The sequence below is a fragment of the Vombatus ursinus genome, unplaced genomic scaffold (assembly GCF_900497805.2).
Source record: "Vombatus ursinus unplaced genomic scaffold, bare-nosed wombat genome assembly UNPS02014821.1, whole genome shotgun sequence".
In the NCBI taxonomy this organism is placed as follows: Eukaryota; Metazoa; Chordata; class Mammalia; order Diprotodontia; family Vombatidae; genus Vombatus; species Vombatus ursinus.
In genome coordinates this window covers 25,615,025-25,627,802 of record NW_020954599.1, presented here as the reverse complement: position 1 = coordinate 25,627,802, position 12,778 = coordinate 25,615,025, and the positions used below count along the sequence as shown (strand labels likewise).

At 35.1% G+C, this 12,778-nt stretch overlaps 1 protein-coding gene across 2 annotated transcripts in view; it reads right to left on the bottom strand.

The window, feature by feature from the left end:
- Positions 1 to 12,778, bottom strand: part of LOC114024539 (bifunctional heparan sulfate N-deacetylase/N-sulfotransferase 3) — a 188,890-nt gene that overhangs the window by 114,933 nt on the left and 61,179 nt on the right. For both annotated transcript variants that reach the window (XM_027837571.1, XM_027837573.1), the window contains exon 3: positions 11,669 to 11,823. In XM_027837571.1, the coding sequence (XP_027693372.1) occupies positions 11,669 to 11,823 (155 nt within the window). The remainder of the gene's footprint in view (positions 1 to 11,668; positions 11,824 to 12,778) is intronic.

The following is a 12,778-nucleotide window of genomic DNA, read 5'->3' as shown; positions in this document are numbered from 1 at the left end:
GAATGACTTGTCTTCTTATAAATTTGACTCAGTTCTCTCTCTCTCTCTCTCTCTCTACATATATATACACACACACATACATACATACATATATATATATATATATATATGAAATGAGGCCTTTATCAGAGAAACCTGCTGTAATTTTTTTCACAGTCATGATTACTGTTTATTTTCCTCCATCTTACTTACCCCCTATTAATCCTTTTCTCTTTCTCCTTGCACCCCATCTCTCCTCAAAAGTATATTGCTTCTGCTTCCTCCAATCTGCCTTTCCTTCAATCAACTCCCCCTTTCCCTTACTCCCTTCCTTCTTACTTTTCTTCAGGGTAAGATAGATTTCTATACCCAACCTAATGTGTATGTTATTTCTTCTTTTAGCCAATTCTAATGAGTGTAAGGTTCAAATGTTGACCACCCACCCATCTTCCCCTCCACTGTAAAAGCTCTTTTTTACCTCTTTTATGTAAGATGATTTACTGCATTCTACATCTTTCTTCCCTTTTCAAACAATACAACTCTCTTACTCATTAATTTTATTTGTTAGGTATCATGCTATCATATCATCCCTCTTTTTTCACCACTTAATTTATTTTTTTTAGATCTTTCCATCATAGTCAACTAGCAAATTGTCTATGCATACTCCTTTTAACTGCCCTAATAAAGAGAAAAATGTTTTTAGCAGTCTAAAGTATCACATTCCCATGTAGGATATAAACAGTTTAACCTTATTGAACCTCTCATACTTTGTTTTTCTATTTCCTTTTCATGTTTTTCTTGTGTTTTGTATTTGAAAGTCAAATTTTTTCTTCAGCTCTGATCTTTTCATCAGGAATGCTTGAAAAGCCTCTATTTCACTAAATATCCATTTTCGCTGTGAAAGATTAACTCAGTTTTGCTGAATAGGTGATTCTTTCTTTTAATCCTGGCTCCTTTGTTATCTGGAATATCATATTCCAAGTCCTCTGATCTTTTGATATAGAAGCTAATTGTGCTGTTCTGATTGTGGCCATGCTATTTGAATTTTTTTTCTGTTTCTTGGCTGCTTGTGCTATTTTCCTCTTGACCTGGGAACTCTTGAATTTGGCTATAATATTTCTGAAGTTTTCATTTTGGTATTTCTTTCAGGAGGTGGTTGGCAAATTCTTTCAATTGTTATTTTACCCTTTGGTTCTATGATATCAGGACTGTTTTCCTTGGTAATTTCTTTAAAGATGATATCCAGGTTCTTTTTTTTGATCATGGTTTCAGGTAGTATAATAATTCTTACATTATCTCTCTTGGATTTGTTTTCCAATATTTCCCAAATATTTCACATCTTCATCTATTTTTTCATTCTTTTGATTTTGTTTTTATTGTTCTTTTGAGTCACTAGCTTCCACTTGGTAAATTCTAAGTTTTAAGGAATTCTTCTCTTTGGTTTTTTCTTCCTCATATCATTTGGCCTATTTTGTTTTTCAAAGTGTTTTTTTTCAATATTAATTTTTGTGCCTGCTTTGTCAAACTGGTGACTCTTTTTTCATGATTTCCTTACATCACTCTCACTTCTTTTCCCCATTTTCTCTCTACCTCTCTTATTTAATGTTTAATTTTTTTGAGTTTTTCCAGGAATTATTTTTGGGGCTGAAACCAATTCACATTTTTATTTGAGCCTTTGAATGCAGCTGCTTTGATTTTATTGTCTTCTTCTGAGTTTGTGTTTTGATCTTATCTATCACCATAGTAACTTTCTATGGTCAGGTTCTTTTTTTTTTCTTTTTTTTTTTTTGGTTACTTGCTCATTTTCCAGCCTATTTCTTGACTTTAACTTTATGTTAAAATTGAGTTTTGCTCTCAGGGTGGATAAAACACTGTCCCAAGCTTCAAGTTTTTAGTGTTGCTGGTTTTAGGACCAGTTATGGGGGTCCCTAAGTTTTCAGTTGTTCCAGTGTGATATGAACTAAGGAGAGATGTGATCAGTGCTCTCTTGGACTGTGATCTGGTTCATGAGCAACCACAAGTAGTCTTTTCCACCCTGGGATTATCACCAGGGTGCCCACTCAACTGATGTCCCACATTCTAGTGTACTAGGGTTCCTTCTCACCTTGAACAGTGACCCAGAACTGCATATGAGCAATACAACAGAGTCCTGTACCCAGTGCCTTCAACAGGTCCCCTGTATTCTCTTTCTGACCAGTTATTCACCCCTTTAAAGGGTGTGGGCTGCTGTAGATTCAGTCATTCCCAAGACCTGCTGCTGGCTTGCTAGAGAGGAGCCTGTGCTGGAGTAGGTTCCCCTCTTACCCCAGTGAGACATCTTTCCTCATGACCTTCTAAGTTGTCTTGGTCTTCACTCCATTCTTTTGTTGGTTCTGCCACTCCAGAATTCATTTTGAGACATTATTTAAGGTTGATTGAAGGGGAATTTTAAAGAGGTCAGGGTAGTTCCTGCCTTTACTCAACCCACTCTACCATGTCTTGAAGTACAAAGCTCAGGGACAGGAGAAAAACAAAACAAAATAAAACTCTGGAGCCTGTTTTTTAACTACTGTAACTGTTAAGTGTGGTTTAATGGAAAGAATCTTGGATTTGGGATGAAAGGACCAAATACTGGGTATGTCATTCACTATCCATGGAACCTAGGGCCAGTCACTCACTTTCCTTCTTTTAGTTCTCTTCTGAATATTCAATCTGGGTTTAAATCCTACTTACTATCTATGTGGTTCTTGGAAAGTTACATAGTTTCTTTAAAACTCAGTTTCCTCATCTGTAAAATAAGGGAGATTAATTCAATGACCTTCAAAATTCCATCTATTTGTGTATCTATGATCCTATAATCTAGGCCAATACAATCCTTAAGGTCCATTGCGATTGTGCCTAAAGTATTATTTTTAAAGAAATAAAGATTTCCTGCCAATATGGATGCCTGAGCAGAAGAAAGGTCACCCAGTTCCCCAATAACTCCTGAATCAAAATCCTGAAAATCCATGCAGACCAAATAATGATAAGGAAATCCAATGAGAAACTATAAAAGGCGCAATCTTCCACCAAATATATGCACAAAAAAGTTCACAAAAGCCCACAGTCAATAAGAAATTGGGTCCCATAAACAAAATGAGTGTCAGCACAGCCAGAAATAGAAAACAATAGGCTTCAAGGCTCTATGTTCAGAGATAACAAGCAAGCTGGCAAAGCTCTGGCATGGTTTAAAGGTCACAAATGTGGGGCCTTTGGAAGTCTTTGGGGGTAGCTGGCAGTGACAATCCCAGTGCATGATACTGCAGTGTAAGGGCTGTGAAATGCTCATACTTGGCCAGTCCTGAGCCAGGTGTTCTCTAACACTCCGTCCTGAAATACCGGAGAGAATTCTGAAAATACACTATTCTTAACTTCAATGATAAAGGTGTGGAAACCCAGGGGTCCCAGGATCAGATCAAGCTGGGCTGACTTGATCACCCACAAGTGAAATCATAGGAGGATCCTGGACCTGACACAAAACCCAAACTCAAGAATTAGAGATGAAGAGATGAGAAATAAAACAAAAACACTAACCAGTATTAAAAATTAGTGCACATCTAACTCTGTATGAACTTTAAACTGAGTCTTAAAGGAAAAAAAAATTCCATATTTAGAAGAATGTCTAGAAGAAATATCTAGAAAGAATATCTAGACTATCTAGAAGAAATAAAGGAATATCTAGAAGAGATAAAGCAATAGATTGCACTAGATAATGAAATAGAAACTCTAGAGGGAAGAATTGGAAGAATAAGTAGTTTAGAAGAGAAAGTGGTAAACTTGACCCAAGAAATGAAATCTGTGGAGCACTAGATTTATCCAGACAAATCAATGGCTACACAAGACAGCAAGGAATATTAGAATGTAATCAAAATATTAAAAAAAAACAGAACAAAACATGAGATATCTGATATTTAAATAGAAATAATTTCTGCATCATTAGCTTCCCTCAAATCCGTGATTAAAAACTTATGCAATATCTTTAAAGAAATCATAAATTAAAACTGCTTAGATATATTAGAACCACAAGCTGAAGATGGAAAGAATCACCAATTATCTAAAAGAAATCCAAAAAGGTAAAGTCCCAGGAATTCCTTACCCAAAACTCACAGCTTTTGTGACAAAGAAGACATACTGTAAGCATCCAGAAAGTAAGTAAAATACCAAAGAAATACAATCAGGATCAAAGCAGTTTCAACTATAAATAAGAAGAAACTTTGGAAGGAATTATTCTAAAGGCAAAAGATATATGCTCACAACCAAAAATAACTTACTTTAAAGCATTTCCAATTAAAAGACCAAAGTTAAGTAGAAACTTTAAGTCCAGAAAAACTTAGAAAGATATTTAATTGTGCAATTGTAAGGAGTTATGTAACAATATAGTACTAATATTATAGTAAGAAGAACAGAAACAAGTCCTTTTTTTTCAGATCTTTAATGTCTTCAAGGGATTTAAAAACATAAAAATGTCCTGAAGATTTAGAAGAGAAAGGATTGTTACAGAGGTAAAGGAAGGCAAAAGGAATACACTAGTGTGAGAAAGGAGGACAAAAAAAAAGAGTGCAATTTGCTATTTCTTAGAACTAGTATACAAAAAAAAAAAAAGAAGGAGGAATGAGTTGTGCGGAATGGGCATCAAATTAGCCTCACACATTTGAGAGGGACAAAGGAGGGTTGAACATCTATATATAGTTTGGCATGGAAATATGTCAAACACTATAAGGAAACAAGGCAGGATATTAATGGAGGTTAAGAGGGAGGATAATACTAATGGGCGAATTGTAGCAAACTACATTTCCTGTTCCTGAAAAAAGATTAAAAGAGGGAACAAAAAGAAAAGGACTAGAATCTAATGCCTAAGATTTCCTCTTAGCTAGGGATGTGCTAAACCTGAATGAACTGGCTTGTAATAGCTAATTGTCAAAATTTCAGGGTGAGAATTTCCGTATCAGAAATCAGTAAATGCTACAAATTAGGGATCTATTTATTGTTTTGTTGATTAGAACTAAGAAAGCAATGGAAAAAATGTTATCAATGCAGATTAACCTTAAAAGTGGGGCATAGGTACATTTTGTTGTTGTTTTAGCAAGCCAGTTCTTAAATATTTCCTAGCACATTGTTCTTAGGCAATTAAAGAAAGAATGAAAAAATTAATGACATATGTGTGCAACGGGATATTATTGCTCTATCAGAAATGATGAGATAATTTCAGAGAATGATGAATAGTATGAACTGACACAAAGTGAAATAAGCTGGAACAGAGGAACAATATATGGATGAAAACATTGGTAAGAAAAACAGTTTTTAAAGACTTAGAAATTTGTAACAAAGTGATTACCAACCATGCCTCCAGATGACCTATGATTAATAGTTACCCATCTCCTGACAGAGAGGTAATGAATATAAGATGTAGAAAGAGATAAATGTTTTTGGACATGGCCACTATGTGGATATAATAATAATAATAATACTGCTATTACTATTTTACTACTATTACAAGTGATAATTATATTATAAATATTAAGCTTATTTATTATAAGTTTTATTGCTTTCTTCTTTCTGATTAATAGAGAATGGTGTGATGAGAGGGAGTTTATAATAGTGATACCTCCCAACCCCAAAAGAGGGTCATTCATTGCAGCATTTTTAAAAATTAAAAGAAGAGAAAGGAATAAAATTTAGAAGGAAGCACAAATAAGGGCAGTTTTGAAAGAAATTAAAATTTATTTTTTTCTTTAAAAAAGCAATATGAAATGAAGAATTATGGTTTCATATAGAACTCTCTTTTGTGGTCTACCATGTGTGTGAAAATGTATTTTCTTTGATATTTAATGAAAAAATAAAGAATTTTTTTAAAAATTAAAATAAATAGGTAAATGGTTACTGTTGATCAACCTTACACTTATTCATGATAAACTTAATGAATTTTCTCATGAATATCTTGGTTTCCTGCTCCCCTTCTTTTTTAAGGATTACTATTAGTTTTGTTATGATATGGATGAACAGGGAATTTGTGAACCAACTTAAATTTTTAAAAGACATACAAAATGATGTAAGGCTGGGGATGAGATCTAAGAATAGAAAGGCTTTTTTTTTTTACCTATAACAGGGAAAAAGAAAAGTTAAAGAATGGGATAAAGGCACGATGTGGAGTGGAAGAAGTTATGGGGGAAAAAAAGTTTAATATTTATATGGATCAAAGATCATTTCAAATATACCCTGGGAAGAAAGTGCTATTATTACTATTGACATTTTATAGATGACAAAACTGAAGTAGTTAGAGGTTGATTTGCTCAGGATTACAAAGCTATTAACTGTCTGAGGCTGTATTTGAATTTATATCTTGACTCCAAGTCCAGTGCTCAATTCAGTGGGCCACCTATCTGTGTCTAATGACACAAATGATAATCTCCTAATGATGGAGAGAAAACAAGACAACATTACTCTTGTTTTTCTGTTTTCTCTGACAAGGAGAATTATCTTGGTCATGAGAGAAGAAACCATGCCAGAGATCATTTGAGGGAAAGAGAATATTTAGCCTAGAGAAAACTTATGAGGTACAAGATAGCTGTTTTCAAGTACGTGAAGAGATATCACGTGGAAAATTAGATGATACTTTTGTCAAGAGAAGCCAGGTTTATGAGCAATATGCTGAAAGTGCAGGTAGGAAGATTTTGGCTCAATGTAAGGAAAATTCTTTATAATTAGGAATGCACAGAAGTTGAGAACTCTCACTTGTAAGATATTGAATTTCCCGGTAATTGGAGACAATAAAGTTCAACAATACTTTCTCATAAATGATTTAGAATGCATGGTCAGGTATGGGTTAGATTGGATACTCTCTGAGGTTGTTTGGAGTTTTGTTGATCCGAAGTGGCTTACCTATGTAAATACCAATATTATCTTGATGATGTTGGGTGGATACAAATCACAAAAAACTATAATCCCAGAAGTGAATGGTAAATGACACAAAAAGCATTAGCGATATCATCAAAAGCCTGTTTAATATGGAAAATTAGGTGGACTAGTCATGTAACGAGAGTGAGAGATAATAGCTATACACCCAGGACATTGCACTTGTATCCATGAAATATTAAAAGAACCAAATGAAGACTTCTAACATGTTGGGTAAAGATAAGAAAAATATTGCATAAAAATGAGAAAGCATGAATAGGTTGTAATTCACAAAGCTGGAGAAAATACCCACAGAGCCAAGGTCATGAATTTATTTCAGTATTAACACACACACATATTTATATTGTCCATCCTTCTACCCTTCTCCCCCCACCAAAAAAAGTGAGGAAAATATATTTTTTTACTTTATTTTCTTTCTGAAGCTCTGAAGATGGAAATATGAGTGTTTACGACACCAGCACAAGATTTTTAGTGCACACAACAATTTAGCATGTTAGATCTATATTTGGAAAAAGCCTCACAGGTCATATAAAAATGAGCAAACTGAGGCCCAAGAAGGCCTCAGACTTAATGATGGAGGTTAACTAACTTGCTCAAAGTCATGTAGGTAGTAAACTTAGAGGTAGAAATTGAATCCTGGTCCTACAGTTCCAGAACTATTGCTCTTTCTACTGTACCTTTATATACCACATCCTAATAGTATTAACAGCTAGGTAGTGCAGTAGATAGAATTCTGGGCCTGGAGTCATCTTCCTGAGCTCAAAAGTGACCTTAGACACTTACTGGCTGTGAGACCCTAGACAAGTCATATAGCCCTTTTTTTGCCTCAGTTTTCTCATCTGTGAAGAGATCTGGAGAGGGAAATGAAAAACAATTCCAGTATCTTTGACAACAAAACCCCAAATTGGGTCATGAAGAGTCAGACATGACTGAACACACACTAGATTATTATTGTTGTTATTATTAGTTCCGTCTTTTTTTTTAAGTTAAATGAACCTCAGCCTCAAAGGGTTTTTGCAAACAATAATAATGGTTTTTGACATCAAGATAGAAGGATGCTATTCCTCTAGCTTTCTTGTGAGTTTGAATTCATTGCCAAGGTACATATGAAGTATTTTTGGCTGTGTTTTTTAAACTAAATTGCAACACTGGGACAGGTGTGGTATTCCTGTGTGATCCTGAGCTAGTTACAAACACATTTTATTCTTCTCTTTACTGAAAGCATAAAAATAATAACTAAAATTCCCTGTTCCCTCTGATACATTAACTAATTACCAAGGGGTTAAACAAACCTTAGCACTTAACCGAGAATTCAGGTTTAATCCTATAGCATTTAAATGGTTATCAGCTTTGAAATGTTGATCAGCCAGAAGACTGACAGCTCTATATCTAGGCAACTTGCCAAGAAAAAAAAAATATTCTCTGTTGCTGCCAGAGTTTCTACCAGCTGCTGAAGGAAGATTACCAAATAATCCGTCTACCCTATTTTTGCAGGAAAATAGCTGTGAAATATGGGAAAATAGTGTAGAGAAATAGGACATTTAATGACCGAGTTTAAATACTTTTAAGTCTTAATTTTTGGCTGAGCGTCTACTTTCTGAGAAAATCCCCAAACTGAGAACATTTCTATGTGGCCAGATTGAACTGTTAGTGCCTATTAGTATTATTTCAATCAGATCACTAGAATGTAAGGATGATTGCAGGTAAGGAGGATGCTGTTACATTAGGTATGGGGGAATAATCCATGCCTATTGCTTCAATTTACACCTTAAATGCCTGTTCTCCATACTAAAGGCTATGATTCCTTTTTTGGTTGGATACCATTGTAGAGTTTCTCAATTCACCCCAAGAAAAGTGTTTAATAGAATCAAAGCAGTTTTGTCCATGGAGAAATGAAGAGGCTATACAGAAACATGGAGATTTGCTTGGAAGCAGTATGGATAACTTGAATTTGTGGGATTTCCTGCAACACGCAAATCATAACATTTGAAAGCAGGATCTGTAATTCCACTGTCATGGACAACTTCCATCAACTAGATCATATTGACAACCACCTATTGTTTTGTAGATAAATCATGGGAAGTTGCCCGGAGCATGCAGAGGTTAAATGATTTGCTCAGCAACACAGCTCATAAATGGCAGAGGCAAAATTTGAACCCGGGTATTGCTAATGATAATGTCCAGCACCTAATCCACTAAAATCCACAGCCTTATTTAAACATATTTCTACATTGTTTTACTTTGTGATATTTTTTGGGGGGTGGGGGGAGGAGGGAGTCTAGGCCTGTCATTTCATCAGTGTGGAGAACCTCAGCTTAGACACAGACTATTCAAATTCAGAAAAGTATCACAACTGTAATTTATAGAATCAGAATGTTGCCTGAGGCACTGAGAAATCAGGTGACTTCCTTATGGTCACGCAGATCATGTAAGTGCCAAAATAGAACTTTAGCCAAAATTTATCTGACTTCAAAGCCAATCAGTACCATGACGGCCTCTCTAAATAAATGAAGGATATAAAATGTTATGACTGATATTATTGCATTGACTTTCTTTCGTTGTTATTTATTTAGTGGTAATCATTGTAATGTATAATACCTTCCTTTCCATTTTTTGCACCTGTTAGTATAATTCACAGAAATGCATGAACATGCATAACCTTTGAACTTGCATGGCACTTGTTTCCATCACACTGATTGTTGTTCCTCTATGATAGTCCTATGATGTGCCAATGTATCACTGTGCCAGGGTGGTACTACCAATGGGACAGATGAACTTAAAGGACTACGTAAGTGTTTAATAATAATAATAATAAATAATAAATAATAATAATGATAATAATAAACAAGTCTCAGATAGGTTAAAATCAGCATTAGTGGGTATGCCTACAATGATAAAATCCCAGGTCTTGGAATTACTGAAGTGCTGATCTCCTGAGTCAATAATGGTCTTCTTTTTCAGATATTACCTAACATTTTGTTCTGTATTTCTCTGATGTACTTTAAAATTAACAATGTATATTATCTATTTCTTGGTGTCTTATACTACTACTAAACTATAAACCTCATAAAGACATGGACTGTTTGAAATGGATATAGTATGCATTACTACCAGGACCTTCTAGGTCCTTGGGTGCGGCCTTTTGACTGAATCTAAGTTTTACAGAACAAATCCTTTTATTAAGGGGATTTGTTTTGTGAAGTTTAGATTCAGGCAAATGACTGCACTTGAGGACCTAGAGGGCCACATGTGGCCTTGAGGCCACAGGTTCCCCACCCCTGCTATAGTGGCAAAAGTCTTGGTTTGAAGTCAGAGAATGTGGGTCCACATTCTGTTTGCTCATGTTGCTTAACCTCCTTGGCTCAACCACAAAATAAGAAAATGACCCTAAATTATTTATGAAGTTCTTTCCAGCTCTTAATCTATAATCTATACATTGGGGCATCTCTCCCAGCTTATTGTACATTGCTCTGCTTATAGGGTTAGGGATTGAAACTATTATTTATTTGGTATAGGGATCTCTCAAGTGAGGGCTTCTCTATGAATTCAGGCCAATACTTTCTCTGCAACTTAGAGTATCTAAAACTTGCTTTGAGGAAACTATAAAGCACAGTGTTTGGCACATAATGAACAATCAGCAATTTGACTAGGGTAACCCAGCCAGAATGTATCTGAGATGGGGCTTGGCCTAAGAACTTCCTGACTCTGAGGTCACCTTTCTATTTATGCCATAATGCTTCTCGGTACTCAGAGATGCACTTAAATGTTATTATATTGTTATTTAGCCATTTCATATTCATATAACTTGTCTCCTTAATGAGACTGTAGCTTGTTGATGTACAGGGACCATTGCCTAATGGGATATGTCTGCAGCAAAATGACTCAAGTTTTGTAAGTAGATGGTAGAATCAGTTCTATTAATCATCTTATCATCTAAAATACAGAGAAGAACGATTGACACAAAGTGGGTACCCGGTGATGGCAAAGCTCTCATCTTGTTTTGGCTAGCTTCCTTATAAAAAAGTATTTCATAGCAAAACTAATATTTACATAGATCTATAAGTTTATAAAGCCTTTTACATATATTATCTCAACTGATTTTCACAATGACCTGTGGGATAGATACTATTATTATGACCATTTTTCAGGTGAGAAACTGAGTCTGATGGTGGTTAGGTGACTTCGGCAGTTTCCCACAACTAGTAACCATTTAAAATAGCATTCAGATTCAAATTTTCCTGATTCCAAGACCAGCATTCTATCCCATATTCTCTTAATAAAATGCTTCTTTATATGGCTTCTAATTTTGTGATTAATTTTCCTGACGTTAAAATGGGGAAAAATGGATTTGAATTTAGAAATCTGTGTTAAAACCATGAATCCATACTTCTGTGAGCTAGGCTAGCTTATTTAACTTCACTGAGTTTCTGTTTCTAAATCTATAAACTGAAGAGATTGAATTAGATAATCTCCCATATCCCTTCAAGCTCTAATATAGGACCTTGTAAATGGGAAGGACCAGTATCATTCCCCATGTTACTGATAAAGAGGTTCAGAAAAAGTTAAATGACTTTCCTGGGAGGCAGAGTGAAAAACCAGGAATCCTTATTACATGCCTAGCTCTCTTATTGTGACATCACAAGGCCTCATGATAATGCAAAAAATAACTCCTTCACAGTCAGTGTAAAAAACATCTGGTATTCAACTCTCCATAAATACACTATTTAGTTAAATCCAAAGGTCAAGAAGTACTACTTACTAAGGCAAATTTTTTGTTAAGAATCATCTGCTCCACCAGAGATGACTCATTGTGGAAGAGATGGGGCTGCATGTGACTCCACATGTGAGGAAACCACCAGAACTCATCCACAGACCCCAGTAAGAGGTCATCCCCTTCATCTTCTTCTTCTGTTCCTACAGAGAGAAAAATAACATGTCATTCTTTCCATTCTCAGTGAGAATATGTGCATTAAAATCATGGGGTTTCCTGTACCAAAGTATAAGAAAGTAAAATCTCGTGATGCAATGATAGCAAACAGAATGATGTTGTTGATAATGATGAGAACGATGACACCTTTATTTAGATAGCACCTTCACATTTATGGAGCACTTTACTCAGAATAGGCTTACTAGATAGACGGTATAAATATTAATACCCCCATTTTACATAAAAGGAAACTGATCTTCAAAGATGTTAGACGTCTTGTTCAAAGTTACTCAGCTACTATGGAAGGCAGAATAATGGCCAAAATTTTTGAGAAAAACATGTTAATCACAAAATGAATAAACCAAATAATTTCAGACTAGAAATATCCCACTCTTCATCAGCTTTCTAGAAAGCTCAGATTAAAATCATTAAGCTCTCTTAGCCTTTGACCAGGTTGCCAAAAATGAAACAGTTGTATAATGATTTTGAAGCCTGTCAAAACAGCACATCTGAGCAATTCATATAAAAACGATCTTTAGAGAGTAGCAGAAAATGTTGAGGGAAATGAAAAAAAAATATTGAGAAGGAAGGTTAAGGGAAAGACAGAAAATATGATTTTTACATAAGGAGGTAGTTATGCCATCAGAATAATTTGTTTCTTTATGTTGGATCCCCTTTAATCTGGAGGGGAGGCTAGTTAAGGATAATCCTTGCGATTGTTAGCCTCAGAGGCTCAGAACAGTCAACTGGCATATTCACGTCCAACAACAAAACCTATGTTCCTGACTCTAGCTCCAGCATGCAATTTATTAGATGGTGTTGCTTCTCTGTTGGACTAGACAACTTCACAGTAGTACTGCAGATACAGGGAAAGAGAAAAAAGGGATAGAGAGAACAATGGAAATGAAAGAGCAAAAAAAAAATGAATGAAGGATATGGAAA